The following is a 21,575-nucleotide window of genomic DNA, read 5'->3' on the forward strand; positions in this document are numbered from 1 at the left end:
CCTTGAGTGCCACTTCCGGGGTGCTTAGACCGGTTCCGGAGTGACCGGTGCCTGCTCTCTCGGTCTCCCCCACGCTCCTTGTCCCCCAGACGCCATTTACAGGCCCGTGGCTTGTGGTGGAACCTCCCCCCACCAGCCAAAGCGCGCGTAGCGCTGCGCCCCAAGAGCCAATCAGCAGCCGCCTTAGGTAAGGGACCCGCAAGCCCGCGCGAGGCTTGTGCGCCGGCAGGGGGCGGGGCGCGGGGCGCGTTTCGGGGCCCCGCCCCCTTTTCGACCGCTAAACGGTCGCTTGGGCGCCCGGCGGGTGTGCGTAACTGAGTAGGGAGCGAAGAGCAGCCCTTAAAATACCGGGTTGGCCGGCGTTGGGTGGGGACCGATAAATAATGTGTAAATAGGAACTTCGGTTCTGGGAGGGCCTAAGTATTGCAACGGTCCCAACGATAGCGTGTAAAAGGAAACTTAAGTTTTGGGATCACGCTCGCAGAGGGTCTACAAACAGATCCTATGTGCCCGGGAGGTCTTCTAAATACTGCGTAAAAAGAAACTTAAGTTGTAGGGTTCCCCATAGGCTTGCAAGCAGGTGCCTAATTATGGGGGGTGCCCTCTGAGCAAGCTATAGACTCGTAAGTTCCATATCAAACTTGTAAAATTATGTGTTCAGGTGTCAGAGGGTCCTTAGAAAAAGAGTGTGAATCGACTCTTAACGTTCTGGGGGTGGGGGGTGGGCATAGATATGGAGTCAGGAGTTTGCAAATAGACACTTAGGTTCGGGGAGAATCCCCACAAGGGTCGTGTGAAGAGATGCGCAGGTGGTGAGGAGGCTGCCCAGAGAATGCCTTGTTAGATTCCTAACGTCTGCGAGGTTACCGTCAGAGTCCTGTAAATAAACACAGACTGGCTTCAAGCATTTTGGGAGAATCCTCAAAGGAGCCTGGAAACATTGGGGGTCCCCAAATTGCATGTAGGTGGACTCAGATTCTGGGGAGCTCCCCCTTAGAACTGTCAAGTAGACGCAGATACTGTGGAAGTTCCCAGAATAACATGCAAAGGGACCACTTACTGCGTGGGAAGGGGGTCCCCTTGGTGTGTAAACAGATGCTTGAGCGGAATCCCCATTGAGGAAAGATCCTTAAGGGTCCGGGTGGGGGGGTGGGGCTGTCTCCAGACTGGTCTCCATTAACCAACACTTAATGGCAGGGGAGGGTGGAGTCCCGATTTCTGAGGGGAATCTCCCTCAGAGATTGTAAACGGTCATTTAAGTGCTGAGTGGATCGTTTTCCATAAGCATGTGTAAACAGGCCTTGCCCTCCTGTCTCAGAAGGCAGTTTGAGCTCAGTTTGTGGCTGAAGAGGTCACTTGGAGCAATGAGGAGCTAGACAAGCCCCTGCCTGGCTAGCAAAATTACTCCCACATCCTGTAAACACTGCAGTTCTGGAGAAAGAATCTTGCACAGGGACCTGTTAGTCACTGTTTGCTTGGGTGGGAGGGGGGGATTCATAGTATGATTTCACAGACACCTAAGAGCAAAGCAAGGGTCAGCAAACCTTCTGTAAAGGGCCAGAGGGGAATTGTTTGAGATTCTGCAGGCTGTACGGTCTCCGTCTCAACTACTCAGTTCTGCCATTGTATGAAGAAGGCAGCTGTAGACAATTGATAAATTGATGGACGTGGCTGTGTTCCAATAAAACTTTATTCACAAAAACAGAAGGGAGCCCTGATTTGGTCCATAGGCTACGGTTTGCCAACTTGACCTGTGAGCTGTATAGTAAATGGCGTTATAGTCCTGCAAGCAGACTGTTAAGTACTCAGACACTTCCCTAGAATGAAGTGTAGACAGCTGGGGAAACTCCCTAGTGGGACCTATAAAGATAATTAAATGGTAGGGAGTGGATCATATTGGTAGCAGTACATTTTATAACATCTTAGATTAACCACTGGTGAGTGGTGTGTGAGGGATGGCAGACCATCAGAAATGGAAGGTAAACAGACTGATGCCAGATGAGACACCAGATGAAAATAGGCCCTTGAATGCCCTGCATATGCCAGTATTCGGTAATCAAAACAGTAGTTGTCGGACTGAGGATCATGTTACTGATTTGTAAGGAAATGCTTTGCTGCAGTTTGGGAAAGAAGATGTCCCATTTTATGTGACCCTCCCCCTATGAGTTATACTTATGTTGGGGCAAAGGGATTAATAGTTGGGAATAGTTTTGGCTACAAGTAAGAGGAGTGTATTTGTTTATCACCACATCCAGAAGTAGACAACGTAAAGTTAATAATAGGGGACCCCCTAATCTTTTTCTATCATGCCTTCTCTCCTTCCTTCCAGTCCAAGGTGCCTGCTTGAGCTCCAGCCTGCACACCACATTCCTTCCAGCCAGGAGGAGGGCAAAAGGCCAGTGCCAGTGCCAAAATGTGCCAATGTCTGTGAAGGAAAGTTCCTGAAAGCTGCCAAAACACACTTCTGGTTCATATCAGTGGCCAGAAAGAACTTAGTCACATGGCCATCTACCTGCAAATTATGCTGGGAAGTGTGTTCTGGACAGCCATGTGCCCTGCTCAGAACTGAGGGTTTTATATTTTTTGGAAGAAGTGAAGGAAGAGTAGATCTTGAGAGCCAGCTGGCAGCCACTGCCACAGCACAGAGCTCTCTGGAAACAAAGTGCCTTTTTACAGTCCACAGTGAGCCAGATCAGAGAGCGTCTCTTCACCCTGAAATCAACCTCTTTCTCTCTGTAGGCAACCATGTCTGAGTCTGGCCATAGTCAGCCTGGGCTCTATGGGATAGAGAGGCGGCGACGGTGGAAGGAGCCTGGCCCTGGCGGCCCCCAGAATCTCTCTGGGCCTGGTGGTCGGGAGAGGGACTACATTGCCCCGTGGGAGAGAGAGAGACGGGTGAGTGAGTGGACCCAAGGGCAACATCCACATATCCACTCGTTCCACAAATGTTTTTTAAGCACCTGCCATGTGCCAGGCACTAATCTAGATGCTGGGGCTCTATGAACAATACTGACTGGCCTCATGGAGTAAGGGCAGAGAGTGACAAAGGGGCTGTCTTAGATGAAGTGGACAGAGAGACCCTCCCTGAAGAGGTGACGAAATACACCATGACAAGATGTGAGTGAAGGGCATTCTGGGACAGAACAGCAAATGTGAAGGCCCTGAGCCCTGTGTGTGGTGAATTCAGGGAGTAGCCGGAAGCCAGCGTGGCTGCAGAGGCTGAAGAACAGAAGGTGATTGAAGATCATGTCAGAGAGGTAACAGGCCAGATCACGTTGGACCTGAGAGGCCTGGGAAAGGAGCTTGGATTTCACCAAATGAAATTGGCATTGGAGAGTTTGAGCTGAGAGGTGCCATAAGCTCATATTTTAAAGAGTCGTATGATAACAGCAGTAGCTGTTTTTTGTTTTTTTTTTTTTTAAGATTTTATTTATTTATTTGAGAGAGAGCACGCGTGCAAGCAGGGAGAGGGAGAGAGACAGGCAGACTCTGCACTGAGCATGGAGCCTGATGCAGGGCTTGATCCCATGACCCCGAGATCATGACCTGAAGCGAAATCTAGAGTTGGATGCTTAACCCGCTTAGCCACCCAGGCGCCCCATAACAACAGCAGCTGTTACTATCTGTTGAGTGGCATGCAGCATGCTGGGCACCGCGCAAAGTGCTTTTTTTTTTTTTTTTTTTTAGAGATTTTATTTATTTGACAGAAAGAGACACAGCGAGAGAGGAAACACAAGCAGGGGGAGGGGGAGAGGGAGAAGCAGGCTTCCCGCGGAGCAGAGAGCCCGATGTAGGGCTCGATCCCAGGACCCTGGGATCACGACCTGAGCCAGAGGCAGACGCTTAATGACTGAGCCACCCAGGCGCCCCAACCGTTCAAAGTGCTTTAACATCCTTTGGGGTCTTCCTGAACCCTGAGAGCTACCTCATGAAGGAGAAGCTAGGATAGATTTGATTTTCACTAATGAAGAAAATGAGTCTCAGAGGAGAAGGGACTTACCCAAAGTCGAAGAGTCAGTAAGCTTTGGGGCCAGAACTCAAGCCCAGATCCAGCCGAGCCCAAGCACAGCCTGTTCTGTCTGCTACAGTGTCCTGGGCTGGGAATCAGGAGCCTCGGCGTGGGCGCAGGTCCTGCCTTGCTCCCCTCGTGTGATTAAGTGACTCACTGCCAGAACCTGCCCCCCACTCAGGTTCTTTCTCCACCTCTGAGAGAGGTTTGGGGGGAGGGTGGAAGAAGGTATCAATTGGGGCTGGTTTCTGAACCATAAAACTGCAAACATGAAGAATAATTTATTCACAGTGAGCTCAGCTCTTGCTTGTTCCTTCCCTTAGGTTGCAGGACAGGTGAGAACAAAGGGTCTCTCTTCCTTCCACACATATCCTGGGGAACGTTACCATCTTCCTGTACTGTCAGCTTCAGTCCCTGGATAAGCAACTCCAAAGTCTCTTGTCTTTGTCCCTGACTTTGCCATTGACTGGCCAGTGGACTCCTCACATCCCCCGTGTCCCCTGCTGACCTCAGCAACTTCCTCCCATTTCTCCTCCTCCCAGTATCCATGACGGCCCATCGGGCCTCATCCTGGACCCCCCCGCCCATGCCAGTCAGACATGAGGGCTGCGCGCTGTGCCTCCTGAATACATCTCCTGTCCACCATCTTCTTGCTGCCCTCACAGCCTCAGTCCACATATCCTCCCCTCCTCCCTGGCCTTCTGAAGGCCCACAGCCTCGCTTGTAGTTCTGTCACAGCTGTTCTTTCCAGAGCACTTTTGTGCCCTTTTGTTTGTTCTTCACCATCGGCCAGTATTCCCAACATATGGTGAAGAAACAGACCCGGTGAAGGTTCATGAGTTTCCTCAGGGAACCAGAAAAGAACAAGACGCAAACTCAGATCTCTCCCTTTTCTTATCAAGCAGGTCGGGGGTGAGTCAAAAGAAGCACGAGGAGGGCAAGGTGTGGGAATCAGGCCACTGGCTTGGCAGGCACAGGAGTGGAGCTGAGGAGCGAGGATGGCAGCTATCAGGTAGTGAGCACCTGCCACGTGGGCCGCTTACAAGTTCATCTACTTTCAGCCTTGTTGGGAGTCCCCTGAAGAAATGCCTCTCCCTGTTGGCCAAATGAGGAAACAGGCCGAAGTGAGGGTGGTTCCTTATCCAAGTTCACACAGCCAACAAAAGGCAGGGCCAAGTTTGAACCCAGATCTAGCTCCAGAGCCCTAGCTCCTCCTACCTGGGCTTTGTTGTCTGACAGAGGCAGCTGAATGCAGTTCTGGAGCCAGGCTTCCAGCGTTCAAATCCTGGCTCCATTGCTTGTTGGCTGTGTGACCTTGGGCAAGGCAGTTGACCTCTCTGGAACTCAGTGTCTTCATTTGTAAAATGGGGATAATCATATCTATCTCCCGGGGTTGTTGGTGGAATTGAAAAGTTAATATATGACGGCATTTAGAATTGTACCTGGCACATGGAAGGCCTTCGGGAGTGTCCGGGAGAGCCAGGGGAGCCGTTCCTGAGTAACTGCCCTCCCTCACCACAGGATGGCAGCGAAGAGACAAGCTCGTCGGTCATGCAGAAAACCCCGATCATCCTCTCAAAACCTCCGGCAGAGCGGGTGAGCAGGGAAGAATCTTCTGACGGGGAGGCTGGGAGCAGTTAGGGCAAGGATCTCTCCCACTGACTGGAAGCTTCTCTCTCCCATAGTCAAAGCAGCCACCACCTCCAACAGCCCCTGCCGCCCCACCAGCCCCAGCCCCTCTGGAGAAGCCTATCGTCCTCATGAAACCACGGGAAGAGGGGAAAGGGCCTGCGGCTGCAACAAACGCGTCCACCCCTGAGGGCACTGCCCCTGCACCCCCTGCAGCCCCCGCACCGCCCAAGGGAGAAAAGGAGGGGCAGAGGCCCACACAGCCTGTGTACCAGATCCAGAACCGAGGCATGGGCACTGCTGCACCAGCAGCCATGGACCGTGAGTTGGGGCCGGGCAGGATCTGGTTGGGGGCTGGAACGCCCTCACACGGACCCTCATCACATCCTGTCTCCTGCTTTCCCCCCGTCTCCAGCGGTCGTGGGCCAGGCCAAACTACTGCCCCCAGAACGCATGAAGCACAGCATCAAGCTGGTAGACGACCAGATGAACTGGTGTGACAGCGCCATTGAGGTACGCATGCTGGAGCTCGCCCAGGTCCCCCGTCTCGCCACGTCCCCCCCGCCTCCCCACCGCCACCCTCTCGGCAGGCAGTACCAGACTGGACAGCTTTCGGGCAGTTGCAACGAGGAGAGAGGAAAGTCCTCACCTCGCCAGGGCTGAATGGCAGTGGCTTCCATAGATCAGCTGTGCTGGTTGTTAAAATACTGAAATAGTTTGCTCTTGGTTGGCAAGGAGGGACTCCCACTACCCCCCGGATGCCATCCCACAGCAGGGCAGCCCTGGACTCTGCTCCAGTTCCTTTCCGAATTGGGTGAAACCCAAGCTGTACCAGTGCTAAGCGGTTTGAATCTCACTCCTCCCCAGGGGTTCCCTGTCCATCACAGTGGCCCCTGCTCTAATTCAGACCTCACATTCCTGGACTGCCCTACCTCCAGTCTCCCAGGCTTCATTTCTCCTCTCCTGCTGCTTTCCCCCCTAGACCCGTCACATCCCATCCCTGCCCAGATTCTCCCAGATGTGTCCCTTTTCCTTCTCCCAACAGCTTGGACTTACTAAAACAACATGCCAGGCCCACCTTTTACCTGGCCTGCTGCCTTTCTGTGTCCACTGTCTTACTGATACCAACTGGGAGCTTTAAAACGAAACAAAACAAAACAAAAGCCAGTGTCCGGGCCTACTCTTCAAGTAGGACGCTCCGCAGTGTTGAGAGTGTAGTTGCACCATCTAGTGTGGTAGCCACTCTCCTTCTGTGTGGCTCATGGGCACTTACTTATCCACATATCCCCACATGTGGCTAGTATAACTAAGGAGCTAAATTTTTAGCTTTGTTTAATCTTAATTAAGTTTAAATGGCTACATGTGGACAGCATCTACTTTATTGAACAGGGCTAGGCCTAGGTATTCTGCTTTAATGTGTCTAGGGTTAGGCCCGAGGTGATTCTAAGGAGCCAGTTGAGGACTTCTCTGTTTTTCTTGAGGAGTGTCTCTCACACCCCCTGGTGGTGGAAGGCATCAGAACTGGTGGGCCAGAGGTGAAGGTCTCAGGATTTTCCAGGACCCTTAAATCCCACAGACAGGAGCCAGGATGGGCTGACCTCCCCTTCCTGCACTCTCTTCCCTTTTTCATGCTTTCATGTGTTTTCCCAACCTGCCAGAAGCCGAAAGCCCTCCAGGAGTCTGCTCCAGTAGCCCTCGGTTACAAGTCCTGTCTTCCTCCACCTGTCCTTCCTTCCTGTGCCTTTCTCCTTCTCTTCAGCAAAGTCAGGTTCCCCTTTTTCCCACTGTGTTCCAGCCACACTATTAGCATGTTGGTCATGCCAGGCTCTTCTCTACTTGGGAGCTCTCACAACAGTTACTCTGTGTGCCATCACATACATACACAGGCCCTTTGCCCAACTCAGGGGATTGAAGCCATCGAAGTTTTTCTTCATATCTGAAGAGGCAGGCAGGCCAGCCATGAAAGTCTCTGCCCCGCCCCCCTCCCCCGAGTCTCACTTCCACTCCAGCAACTGACACATTTATGAGGGTCACATTCCTTCATCTTCCCACAGTACCTGTTGGATCAGACTGATGTGTTGGTGGTTGGTGTCCTGGGCCTCCAGGGGACAGGCAAGTCCATGGTCATGTCATTGTTGTCGGCCAACACTCCTGAGGAGGACCAGAGGTAAGGGGTGTGGAAGGCCAGGAGGGAGGTGGGCACCCACCTGGGACAGGGAAGGGTGGGCCTTGGGTATGGCAAGTGGTGTTACCAAAGGACTTTGGGATAATGTTTCACCTCCCATGGCCTCAATGCCTTTGTCAGATGAGGTGGTTAGGGGCTGGACGAAATCTTTGTGTAGCTCCAAGGTAACCAATCCTGTTTCTCCCTCCCTCCTTTCCTGCCTTGCCCCCAGGAATGGTACAGAGCCCAGCTTTGGATTTAGGCTGACCTCAGTCTCAGCCCTGCCACTCACCAGTTATTTGACCTTGAGCAGGTTACTTCACTTCCCAATATCTCACTTCATCGTCTGTAAAGTGGTCTTTTGAAGGATAAGATCAGGAAGGCAAACGTTAACAAGAACGTGACACAGAGCAAATGCTCGCAGGATATTGGTTGATAAGGCCTGGTAAAAAGAACGGGGAAAGAGACTCAGATGTAGGGTGTGGGTTCTAGACCAGCCTCAGTCCTGCATTTTTGAGGAAGGACGGGGAATGATTGTAAAGTACGAAGTCACAGGGGAGGATTTGGGGGAAGAGGAAGCTTAAGAACTAGGGGCCAAAACTGAGGGCAGGGGAGGAAAGGGAAACAGGCAGGGACTAGGGAGGAGGGAACATACACAGTCTGATTAAGGAAGACTCAAATTGGGGAAGGAGAAAGGGTAGTAGCCACTTGGGATTGTCTAAAAAAATACAGGGGTTTGGTTTTTTTAATAAAACAGGTGACACTACTTTGTACTCCATGAGTGGGCATCGGGGTCCATGAACCTCCTAACAGTAAACGCAGAATTTTACACGTGTCTGCAGTCAGGCTTTTCTTCTAGGGAAAGGGTCTGTAGTTTCCACTAGATCTTAGAGGGGTCTGATGGAGACCCAGAACAGGTTAAGAACCACTATTGTGAGAATATACATCCTCTAGAACCAGAGTTGTGGGGTTGCCCTTCCTCCCAGGTCCGCGCCATCTCCTCTCTCATAATTTGTAACTTACTTACTTGTAACTTAAGCTCACCTTGGCTCCACTTGGGAGCAGCTCCAGTTCTCTCAGAGAGCATTCTTTCCATTTCAGTTGCCCCCAACTAGCGAAATTTCCCCCCAGCTCTGAGTTCAGATTCCTGAGCTAGAGAGAATTCTACTGGCCTAGGTAGTCTTTCTGAGCCATGTCAGACTGTGGCGTGGTGGATTTTGATACCAACTCTTGCCATCGGGTCTCTTGATTATGGTAAGAATACATCTGCTTTTCCCTTCTTCATTTCTATCTCCTGGTCCAAGCCTCTGACATCTTACCTGGAGGATGCCAAGAACCTCCTTACTGGTCTCCCTGCTTTTGTTCAACTAGTACTTATTGAGTGCTTATGATGTGCCAGGCACTGTTCTGGATGCCGGGCATACAACAGCAAAGAAAATTAGCAAAAATTTTTGTCTATAGCGAACAAAATTTGACACGTTAGAAGATGATAACCACCCGGGAAGGGCTTATAGGGAAGCAGTATGGGCGCTAGATTACAGTTCTAAATCCAGTGGTCAGGGAAGGCCTCACTAAGGGGGACATTGAGAAAAAGCAGACATGAAGGAGGGAGAGCCTTCTAATCAGGGAATGGTAAAAGCTGGCCTCTGAGGCAAGAGCTTGCTTGGTGTGTGTGCAGCACAGTGTGGAGGCCATGGAGCTGGAGCAGAGTGAGCAAGGCAGGAAGTCATAGGCTATCAGGGCAGAGAGGTTAAGGGAGGGGCGCCTGGGTGGCTCTGTTGGTTAAGCATCTGCCTTCGACTCGGGTTGTGATCTCAGGGTCCTGGGATTGAGCCCCGTGTCTGGCTTCCAGCTCAGCAGGGAGTCTGCTTTTCCCTCTGTTCCTCCCCCTGCTTGTGCACTCGCTCTCTCTCTCAAATAAAAAAAAAATCTTAGGAAGAAAAGGATAAGGGAGGCCTGGGGTGACGGGCCTGTAAGTTGTCGTCCACTCTTTCCGCCCTGCAGCCCTCACCGCATAGCACAAGGGGGAGCTTTTCAAAACCCACATCCAGTCCTGTCATTTCTCTACTTAAATGTCTTCAGGGCTTCTTCAGGCTCATTAGCCAAAGCCCCAGCTCCTTACCATGTCCCACAAAGGCCTGCATACCCTCTTCTTGCTCCCAGGCCCCCTTGTTCTCTGCTCTCGCCACACTGGTCTTTGACTCCTCATATACACCACCTGTCTTCTGCCTGGGACAGTCTTTGCTTCCATCCTCCATCCCCGCTGCACCTCCCCTTTAACTTCAGTTGCTTAATTAACTCTCTTCTCTCTCACTCAGTGTGGTCATTTTGCCTCTTTTATGGCATCCCTTCCCAGCTCTACCAACTGAGTTATCCCCACTCAGAGTGCTACACACCTCTCCTTCCTGCCACTTGAAGTTACTGATTTCTCTTGCTTTGTAAGGTAGACCAGAAGCTCCATGGAAGCAGAGCCTGTCCTTATTCACTGCCGCATCCTGGTATCTGGTACATAGGAGGCCTTCAGTACGGTGTTTGTTAAGTGGGAGGACCTTGCTCTGTGTCAGACAGCGTACTAAGCATCTCAGGGAGGTAGGGATTACCTTTTGAGAGATAGGTACCATTACCCTGATTTTACAGATTGAAAGAGGAAATCTCTCTTTTTTTTTTAAAGATTTTATTTACTTATTTGACAGAGAGAGACACAACGAGAGAGGGAACACAAGCAGGGGGAGTGGGAGAGGAAGAGGCAGGTTCCTGTGCTGAGCAGGGAGCCCGATGTGGGGCTCGATCCCAGGACCCTGGGATCATGACCTGAGCCGAAGGCAGAGGCTCAACGACTGAGCCACCCAGGTGCCCCCAACACACTGGCTTTCTTGATCTTGGCCCTGCTCCTTCTGAACGTAGGGGTGTTTGGGGAGGGATTTTTTTTTTTTTTTTTAAGATTTTATTTATTTATTTGACAGCGTGAGAGAGGGAACACAAGCAGGGGGAGTGGGAGAGGGAGAGGCAGGCTTCCCGTAGAGCGGGGAGCCCAATGCGGGGCTCGATCCCAGGACCCTGGGATCACGACCCAAGCTGAAGGCAGACGCTTAATGACTGAGCCACCCAGGCGCCCCAGAGGAAATGTCTTTGTCCGAGCCACAGAATGTGACCAAGTTAGTTCAGTTGGTTTAGGGCAAGACTCAGCTCTGCCTTCTTTGCTCTCCTCTCCCCATCCAGTGCAGGTAGAATCGAGGGAAACTCTCCTCACAGGGGAAGAACTGGGAACCAAGTTCTACAACCAAACAGCCTCTCGCTCTGGGGTGGGGAGTACTCAGTGCTCTATCTTGAGTGCCTGACCTGTGGCAAGTGCACTTGGTCATTAAGAGCTAACAGTTACGCCTCACTGTATATCAGGCACGTTCCTCAGGACCTTACATGTATTAGCCTCATAGTAACCCTAAGGGTTTTGAGACCATTGTTATCCCCATTTATAGATGAGGAAACAGAGGAGAAAGACATTAAGGACTTCCCCAAAGCCACATAGCCAGGAAGAGGCAGAGCTGGGATTTGAATCCCAGCAGTCTAGCAAAGTCCCTACTCTTAAATACCTCAGGCTACTGACTTCATTAAATGAGTTGACAGATCTACTTAGGAGTAAGGGTAAAGTCATGCGGAATAAAATGTAGGCCCCCAGACAGCAGGGGCCACAGATGGAAGGCTTTGTGGGCAGGCAGGGAACCGTGCCTCACATGCTCCTTTCACAGGGTCATACTCCGGAGGTGTCAAAGGCTGAGAACCAGACCTCTAATGCACCCCACCTGCTCCTCTCCACAGGGCATATGTTTTCCGGGCCCAGAGTGCCGAAATGAAGGAACGAGGGGGCAACCAGACCAGTGGCATTGACTTCTTTATTACCCAAGAGCGGATTGTTTTCCTGGACACACAGGTGCCAACAACACATACCCCACCCTACTGCATGCCACATTCAGCTCCATCTCTGAGTATCTTTAAGCTAGAATCCTGCTTGGATTCCACGTGTTCTCAGCCAAGTTGTGTCTCTTATTGGCCTTTAGTCTCTTAGCATATTTTGCCTCCCTCCCCTCCCGTCCATCCTGTACACAGTAGCCTAAAGAATCTTCTAGCAGAGTGGTTAAATGTGTGGGCCCTGGAGTCGGTCTGTGTATGTCCAGGTTCTGCCTTCAATTCTTACCAGTTGGGTGACTTGAAGCAGGTGTTTACCTCCCCTGCCCCCCCTCCCCCGACCTCAGTTTCTTTGTCTATAAATGGGGACGGTAATTTGTTCTCAGCCTCACAGGGTCATTGCAAGGATTCAGTAGAACAGCCCAGGCAGAGTACTTGGCGTAGGACCTGCATGTAGTTAGTGTTCAGGCCCATCACTATCATTAGAACTGTCATGTGTATGCAAGTTTTCCTCATCTTCTCCCTTGCCCTCAGGCAGAGTCCCTGTTCCTTAGCATGGTGTTCAGGGCCTGTGGGGCTTGCCTCCTTCATACTCTAGCTCCCCTCTCTGGTGTAGTGTCGAGCTCCACCACACACACCACGAGGCCTTGCCATGATCTCTCTCCCTTCTGGGCTGTCCTCATCCTGTTCCCTTTATCTGAAACCGCCTATTCCTCAGTTTTCTTAAGTGGGAAGAATATGATGGCCTACCTTGTAGGGTTTTGTGAGGCTTCAGTGAGTGAATACAAGTGAAGTCCTAGTGACAGTGCCGGACATGAAGTACGTACTTCCTACTCTTAGCTGGCAGTATCATGATCATGAGAACACCCTCTCTCCCCTTGCCTTTTTGCCTGGCTGAGGCCTTCTCCTCCCAGAAGCCTTCCCCTCCTCCGAGCACCCGCCAGTGCCGTGTGCACCCTCCGTCGCAGCCCTGCTTTCTCAGCCTGCTTTGTGTGTACTGCCCCCACTCCACACCTGCCTGGGGCTCTTCAGGGAGCAGCTCTGCTGGTCAGGGCCTGGCCCGTAGTTGGTGCTCACCGAATGTTGATGGAACAAAGTTCTAGTCACCACAGGCATTGATGACACAGAGAGTGGAAAATCCACAAATGTGGCATGAGGTTTGTGAGGCAGGCCCTCTGCAGGGGCCACCGGGACCTAGAGACCAACCGAACTGCTGTGTGCTGGGTCCAAGACCCACATGGAGCAGAACGGGAGTCAAGACAGAATAGAGCGTGCAGCGTTGGGAGTTTTAGAAAGCGAGCAGTTGGGAAAGCCTCTTACTTAAAGAATTCCACTCGTGGCAGTAAGAAGTCAAGAAGACTGCCCAGCTGATTTAACTCTTAATGGTTTTTGAATGGAATGTTCCTTTGAGAAAAGGTGATGAACTCACCAGTGATTCTTTTACACCCACTGATGCAGTTTGTAAATCCTCACAATTTTCACACTAATCTTTGTTTTTTTGACCAAAGTAATTATCTTAGTGAAGTTTTAAAAGCATTTGAAACAAGGGAAGAAAAGGCTCTTGAAGGGACATGACTCATTCAAGTCAATATTACATTTATTAGCACTAGGGGAGTTCTCTTGAGCATGAGGCACTTGAGAGCAGTGATGATTTGCAAAAGAGCTGGGGGGAGTGTATTTGCTTTGAAACATTCTTCTTTCACCTCCTCTTGCTGACTAGCACTTACTCATTAGAAACTGCCCATCTCTCTCACCTCACTTTGTCCTGAGAGAGGCGAGGTATTTGCCTTCAACGTGTGGAACTTGGGTGGCTGCAACCCTTAGGGTCCCGACCACCAGCCCCTTTCCTGACACCTTCTCTTCCTTGCTGCAGCCCATCCTGAGCCCCTCCATCTTGGACCACCTTATCAACAATGACCGCAAGCTGCCTCCAGAGTACAACCTGCCCCACACCTATGTTGAGATGCAGGTGAGGGGGCCAAGCCAGTCCTAGGGGAGAGGTCTCACCCTTCCCCTCAAGATTTGTGATGGGGAGTTGGATATGGGTTTTCCCTAGTTTCTGCTTCATAAAGAGCCCTGGGTGCCCCAAGAGCTGTAGGAAAGAAGAGCATTGAGAGGCCTGTCTGGCTCTGCTCCTGACTGTGCTCCTCAGAAAAGTCATTTCCTGCCCCCTCTGCCTTCAGGCCTCGTTACCTGCCTGTGTAAGATGGGGGTGATCATTCCTACCTTGCCTAACTTAGGGATGGCCATAAAGGAAGTGCCAGCGTAGTCTGAGGCCCTTGCCCTGCTGCCCCCTCGGCTAAGTCCTGGGAACAGGGGCCCCAGTCTGGGCAGAGAGGACCTTCAACTCTGTCGTCCCTTCCTGCCCACTCTCAGTCACTCCAGATTGCTGCTTTCCTCTTCACGGTCTGCCATGTGGTGATCGTCGTCCAGGACTGGTTCACAGACCTCAGTTTATACAGGTGAGGAGCAGGTGGGGAGGGGGAGCCAGGCAAGACATGGGGACCAGAGACTCAGCCACTTGGCCAGGTCTCACATGTTCCACATAGCAGCCACGGGACCCCTTTAAAATATGAGTTGGAGGGGCGCCTGGGTGGCTCAGTCGTTAAGCGTCTGCCTTCGGCTCAGGTCATGGTCCCAGGGTCCTGGGATCGAGCCCCGCATCGGGCTCCTCGCTCCGCGGGAAGCCTGCTTCTCCTTCTCACACTCCCCTTGCTTGTGTTCCCTCTCTCGCTGTCTCTCTCTCTGTCAAATAAATAAATAAAAATCTTTAAAAAAAAAAAATGAGTTGGAGTGGGTCACAGCCACCCAACATACATACACATACTTACAACTCTCCACTGACTTTTGCCATCACTCAGAATAAAATCCATAGTCCTTCCCAAGCATGGCCTACAAGGTCCTACAGGTACAGTCCCGGTCATCTCACTGACCTTCTCTCTCACCACTTTCCCTCACTCCTTCCGTTAAAGCCCTAATGACCCCATGGCTATTCTTCATGCAGCCTAGAACCTCTGCACTCCATCCCTCGGCTGGAAATATTCTTCCTGCGAACCTCAGACTCTCTCGTGTCCTTTGGACCACCTCAGGCCTTCCCGATACAACCCCCCTACACTCCCCACTTCCTAGTCTACTGTGTTTTCCTTCATTTGCATTTATCACTCCCTGATTGGACATTGCAGATCTCTTTACCGGTCCGTCTCCCCCCCATTAGAATGTAAGCCCCAGGAGCCCCAGTGCCTCACACAGTGCCTGGCACAAGGTAGATAATACATGTTTGTTGAGTCAAGAGTATCATCAGGATCTGGCTTGTCCATCTTGTCCATCTCCTCCAGGCGTGGGTACCATTCCGTTGGTACCCTGGCAGACAGGAAAAGGGAAGGAGTTGGGATCTGGCAGGAGTCCTGCCTGAAGCAGCTGGAGGTTCTAGAAATGCCCCCCCAGACAGAACTGGCTTAGAACCTGAGGCACAAGCGTTCCTCTTGGCCTCAGGCCCTAGGGGATAGCAGTGTGGAGGCCAGCTGCCTTGGGCACAGGGCCCAGACAGAAGGAAGGAACAGGAGCTCATGGGGAGGGGAGAGCTGAGCCAAGGGAAGCAGATGTCTCCAAAGTGAGGCAGCCCTGGGTTTGAGCCCCAGCTCTTACTAGATGAGTGTTTTTTTTCTCTTAGCTCCTCATAGGCAGATTGTTTTATGCAGATTAAATGAGTTAAGGAATTCAAAGCATTCAGCATAGCGTAGTACCTGGTACATAGTAAGCAATTGATGAATGGAAACTTAACATTTATATTAGTAACCCCGGGGGTGGGGGTGAACTGTGGGTCTGGCCAACAGTAAAAATGGCTTTCTGGGAGAGCCAGCTGTTGGGACTAGATCGAAGTGTCTTATTTCTGAAACACCTCCCCCCACCATTGTGTATTTGAATTCATTCACATGACAAATATATTGAACGTTTATGGATGCCGTTCACTGTTCTGGGCACTGAGGACACAGGTTTGAATAAAACAGACTGCCCTGTGGAGTTTACATTCTTTTTTTTTTTTTTTTTAAGATTTTATTTATTTGCGAGAGAGACGATGAGAGACAGAGAACATGAGAGGGAAGAGGGTCAGAGGGAGAAGCAGACTCCCTGCTGAGCAGGGAGCCCGATGTGGGACTTGATCCCGGGACTCCAGGATCATGACCTGAGCCGAAGGCAGTCGCTCAACCAACTGAGCCACCCAGGCGTCCCTGGAGTTTACATTCTGATTGGGGCATAGACTCAGGATGGCACATGGCAGAGCCTAGCGATGGGCTTCTTAGCAGGTGAACCCCTTGAAACTGGATGACATATGTAAGTGTGTCTGTGTGAGAATATCCATAGCTTTTTATTGGGTCCCATTATCCCCTACCTCAGATAGCATTTATTTTATTTACATATTTGGAAAATTTATTTTAAAATAGCATAAATTGAAATTTAGGTCCACACAGAAACCTGCACATGGATGTTTATGAAGCAGCTTTATTCATGGGGCTCCTGGGTGGCTCAGTCGGTTAAGCGTCTGACTCTTGATTTTGGCTCGGGTCATAGTCTCAGGGTCCTGAGATCAAGCCCTGCATCGGGCTCCGTGCTGTGTGTGGAGTCTGCTTACAATTCTCTTTCTCCCCCTCTCCCCACTTCTGCATGCTCACGTGCATGTTCTCTCTCTCAAATAAATAAAGCAGCTTTATTCATAATTGCCCAAAGTAGGAAGCAATCAAGATATCTTTCAGTAGGTAAATTAATAAACTGTGGTACATCCAGACAATGGAATATTATATCAAACCATGAAAAGACATGGAGAAAGTACATATTCTTAAGTGCATATTACTAAGTGAAGGAAGCCAATTCGAAAGGGCTACTGTAGGATTCCAACTATATGACATTCTGGAAAAGGCAAAACTGTGGAGACAAGTGAAAAGCTCGGGTTGGGAGGGGAAGGAGGGGTGAATATGTGGAGCACAGAGGATTTTTAGGGCAGTGAAACCGTTCATTATAAGACTGTGTGGTAGATACGTGACATTTTGTCAAAACTCGGAATACACAACACCAAGAGGAAACCCTAATGTAAACCATGGACTTTGGGTGATGATAATGTCTCATAGGTCCATCAGAATGGTGATAGTGGGGGAGGCTCTGCGTGTGTGGGGGCTGGGTGTCTATGGACATCCCTATACTTAGTACTCAGTTTTGCGGTGATCTCAGACGCTGTAAAAAATGGAAGTATTTTTCGTTGGGTTGTTTTTTTAATAAGATTTTTTGTTTATTTTTTAACAGAGAGAGAGACAGCGAGAGAGGGAACACAAGCAGGGGGAGTGGGAGAGGGAGAAGCAGGCTTCCCGCCGAGCAGGGAGCCCGATGCGGGGCTCGATCCCAGACTCCAGGATCACGGCCTGAGCCGAAGGCAGACGCTTAAGGACTGAGCCACCCAGGCGCCCCATTATCCATAAACTTTTTTTTTTTTTAAAGATTTTATTTATTTATTTGACAGAGAGAGACATAGCGAGAGAGGGAACACAAGCAGGGGGAGCGGGAGAGGGAGAAGCAGGCTTCCCGCTGAGCAGGGAGCCCGATGCGGGGCTCGATCCCAGGACCCTGGGATCATGACCTGAGCCGAAGGCAGACGCTTAATGGCTGAGCCACCCAGGTGCCCCTGTTGTGTTTTTTTGTTGTTGTTAGAAGTATTTTTTTTAATAGCATAAGCTCATTAAAAAATGCACACATCTGGCAGGGGTCCATGGATTGGTGTCTGAGAGAGTTGTCTCTGAATTCCCTAAAATTGTGTGAGAAATGGGGTGTGGATGCAGCGTTTATCTGAGTGTGGTTGTAGTTTTTATCAGACCCACAGAGCTCTGTCCCTAGGCTGTGGGATGGGAGTGCCAGTGCCAGAGCTCCAACCTCTCACCCCAAACCCCAGGTTCCTCCAGACAGCAGAGATGGTGAAGCCCTCCACCCCATCCCCCAGCCATGAGTCCAGCAGCTCGTCAGGCTCCGATGAAGGCACTGAGTACTACCCCCACCTGGGTGAGAGACTTTCTGGGGGCTGGAGGGGTGGGCAGAGGAGGAATGGGGGGCAGAAACAGGGAGCACTGGGGAAGTGGGGAGCTGGGAGGAAGAAAGAGCAGAATAGCTGCTCCTTCCTCTGAGGGTCCCACCTGGCTGGCCACCAAGGGTACAAACCCCAAGTCTGGGTCCGGCTCCTGATCCGAATGAGAGCCTTTTGCGGACAGGACCCACGTATGCCCCTTTCTGTGACCCTGGCGTCCCCGGCACAGACTTAGGGAGTGAGTGTTGCAGTAACCCGAGTGGCCCCAGGCACCCTGCTCCCCCTCCCTCAGCCGCACGCAGGCCGAGCCTGTGTCCGCTCCGTCCTTGTCCTTGCTCCGCTGTGCTCTGCCCACACACTGCTCTTCTACGAAGGTCTAGTTCATTTCGGTCACCCTAGGCCGAGATTTCCCTACTTCCTCTGTCTCACCAAGCCCCTGGTGCCTTCCCGGCTTACTTCTGAGCCTGTGCCTGTCTTCCTCTTCTGTCGTTTCCATCAGACCAGGGGCTCCTTGGGGGCGGAAACCACATCTGACTCACGTCTGGGTCCCCAGCATCACCCAGCACAGGGCCTGGTGCTAAAGCAAAGTAACTGTCATGTAAACATTCACTAGTGCTCTGAGCCCAGGGGTAATGGCAGATCTTTGGCATGAGAGGGGAAGTCCACACAGCCAAGCCCCAACGGCCTCACAGGACTGCATCTCTCTTCCCACCCCTCAGTCTTCCTGCAGAACAAAGCTCGCCGAGAAGACTTCTGTCCTCGAAAGCTGCGACAGATGCACCTGATGATTGACCAGCTCATGGCTCACTCCCACTTGCGTTACAAGGGTGAGGGTCCCTGAACCACCCCCAAGCTGGCCAACGGCCTCTTGATTCCTGATTTGATCCCGTGGCCCAGACGTCCAGACTGGCCTCCTGACCCTAACTTGACACTCATCCATGTACCTCCCCTGCCCTTCAGCATAGTACCTGCAGGCTGATGGGTTCTCTCCTCCAGGTACTCTGTCCATGTTACAGTGCAATGTCTTCCCTGGGCTCCCAGCTGACTTCCTGGACTCTGAGGTCAACTTGTTCCTGGTGCCCTTCATGGACAGCGAAGCAGAGAGCGAAAACCCACCAAGAGCAGGTATGGTTCCCCCTGGAGGGAGACACAGGATGCCCTGGTGTGGGGTGGTAGGGACCCACACTGCTCTGAGGGGAGACTCTGGCTTGTCCCGAAGGTGCTTGGACCCTTTCTTAGGAGTGTGTGTCCAAGTCGTGGAAGTACAGGAAGAGCTGGGCTGGGTCTGAACGGGGAGGTACTCCTGGCATTCCAGCCCAGGATGCTGGGTGACCGGGAGAAAGGAAAGGCCCTCTCTTGGCAGGCTGGCCCTCTTATCCTCCTCACCTCAACGTTCCAGGACCTGGTTCCAGCCCGCTCTTCTCCCTGCTCCCTGGGTACCGGGGCCACCCCAGTTTCCAGTCCTTGGTGAGCAAGCTCCGGAGCCAAGTGATGTCCATGGCCCGGCCACAGCTGTCACACACAATCCTCACTGAGAAGAACTGGTAAGAGCTCTTGGCAGAGGGGTCGGCGTGAGGGCCCCACCCTGGTGCAGGCAAGAGGAAGGTCTCAGTGATCTCTCCCTATCTCAGCTTCCTTTTCTGAAACATCGATGATTGCTTCCATGCCGGGCAGCATGCTGCTTCATGTGATCTTGAGTCTTCCCGAGTAGCCAGCAGGGTTGAAGTCTTGTCACCAGTTTTACTAGTGGGTAAATCTAGGCTCAGAGAAAGGAAATGTCACATAGCACCGTCACACACATGTGGCCAGGTGTCATTTGACAGTGAGGAGTAGGAACAGTGAGCCCAGTCAGCCTGAGGAGTGTTTATTCTGAGGCCCTGAGGACAGAAAGTGTGGCCTCACAGGAGGGGACACTGGGATGTCCCCACAGCAGCTGCATTCTCCAGCTCTCACCGGATGGCACAGTCGCACTGTCCCCCTCCACCTTCCCTCCTTCTCTGCCGACTAGCTTTCTCTCCCCTGCTCTCACAGAGCCCTGAGCCCCCCCAGCCCCGACTTCACACGACTCTGTGTCCGGAGCCCACGGCAGGTCTGCCAGATCCAGGTCGGCACCATCTCCTTTCCGGGAGACACACATTTGAGAGGGAGATGGCTTGGCTCGGGGCAGCTCTAGCGTGGCTCCCCGGGGTCTGCGGTCGGCTGTGGCCAGAAGGGGCCGGGAGCTCTGTTCCTCTCACTGCCTGTGGCAGAGCTCGGGGGGGCGAGGGTCACGCAGCTGTTAGACTCATCATTAGAAGACTGGAGGGAGATAGAGGTAGAAAGCCAACCCACAAAGGCCAACACCGAGTGAAGTGGGGAGAAGTTTGGACTCGGAGTTGGGGCCTGAGGCCTAGGGTCCAGACCGGGCACCTTCAGCTCGGCTCACCCTGGGTGAGGTCTTAGAACCCGGGCCAGTCCCGTCAGCATTACCGTCTTCCCTGCGTCCCGACCGAGGAGGCTCTTGTCTCGGGGCGTACGGGGCGTACGCAGGACCTGTTCTCCCACCTGACCGGGGTCAGTGCAAGGCTGGCCGGCCGCAGCCAGGGCAGCTGACTGCTGACCTCCTCCCACAGGTTCCACTACGCTGCCCGGATCTGGGACGGCGTGAAGAAGTCCTCTGCCCTGGCAGAGTACAGCCGCCTGCTGGCCTGAGGCCGAGGGAAGGCACGTCATGCAGAGAACCCACTTCTGGGTCCCCATGGATGGTGAGGGAGCACACGTGTCCTACCCCCCTGGTGGGCTGGAGAGTGGCAGCAGGCCTGATGGATGAGGGACCGCGACATTCTCGCCCAGAGACATGAGGTGTCCAGGGCCAGGCCCCCCCGCCCTCAGGGGAGTATTGTTCAGGGGGCTACTTTGAGATCCCACCTCCAACCTGGGACAGGGCGGCCCATCCTCAGTTCCCCTCAGGGACAGGCAGTGGGAGTAGTCTGAATGGTCCCCAAGAATCCCAGGTTCCATCTTGACCTCCCTCTGCAGGGACAGGAGCAACAGGTTCCTCCTCCCTGACTGTAAGCCCTTTCCTATAAGGTGCAGCAGGGTCTGGGGAGCTCTTCGTTGGGGCAGATCTGGTGGTTCGAATAAAAACAGTCACGCAAGCCTGTTCTGGTGCTTCTCTTCTTCCCCTCTCCCCAGCATGCTGTCCTGGGGACCAGGGCAAATTGGGGTCCCAGCCTTTGGGGGCAGAGTACCTGCAGCCACCATTGGAGCCTGAGTGAACTTCCCATGGGAGCACATCCACTGTAGGTCATAGAGTTGGCAGGAGCAGATGGAGACCAGTGTCTGCTAAGGAGGAAGCCCCTAGAAAGGGGTATTCTGTTTCCTGGGATGACATCAAGCCTCCCATCTCCGTGGTACTGATAGGAAAATACAGTGCCCTCTTTTGGCTAAATGCAGTTCCTACCCTCGTGTCCTCTGCTTTCAGTTGGGGACAGTGCCTGCCTTCGGTGAAATGCCTAGTTAAATGCAATGCCTAATTCAATACATGCTTAAAAAATAGAACATATCCCAGTTCAAGATAGTACTTACCCTGTGTTGAAACAGCTTCTACCCTTATGCAAATACTCCTACCTTACTTACACACAGTGCCTACTGTTGGTTAAATATGGTGGCTTCCTTTCCCCACAGACTTCATCTACCCTTGTTTAAAAGTAGTCTCTACCTTTAGGGGCGCCTGGGTGGCTCAGTCGTTAAGCGTCTGCCTTCGGCTCAGGTCGTGGTCCCAGGGCCCTGGGATCGAGCCCCACGTCCGGCTCCCTGCTCCGTGG

The 21,575-nt window shown here is 52.2% G+C and overlaps 1 protein-coding gene across 1 annotated transcript; it reads left to right on the forward strand.

Annotated features, from left to right (window-relative positions):
* Positions 1–172: 172 nt before the first annotated feature.
* Positions 173–20,903, forward strand: SMG9 (SMG9 nonsense mediated mRNA decay factor). The gene is made up of 14 exons (XM_021681131.1): positions 173–187; positions 2,740–2,895; positions 5,531–5,605; positions 5,695–5,959; positions 6,054–6,151; positions 7,693–7,805; positions 11,619–11,730; positions 13,579–13,674; positions 14,082–14,167; positions 17,641–17,747; positions 18,489–18,596; positions 18,766–18,894; positions 19,169–19,313; positions 20,382–20,903. The coding sequence occupies exons 2-14, from the start codon at positions 2,746–2,748 to the stop codon at positions 20,458–20,460; spliced, it is 1,563 nt and encodes a 520-aa protein (XP_021536806.1). The 5' UTR covers positions 173–187; positions 2,740–2,745; the 3' UTR covers positions 20,461–20,903.
* Positions 20,904–21,575: the final 672 nt, after the last annotated feature.

This window comes from Neomonachus schauinslandi, chromosome 16 (assembly GCF_002201575.2).
Source record: "Neomonachus schauinslandi chromosome 16, ASM220157v2, whole genome shotgun sequence".
Taxonomy (NCBI): domain Eukaryota; kingdom Metazoa; phylum Chordata; class Mammalia; order Carnivora; family Phocidae; genus Neomonachus; species Neomonachus schauinslandi.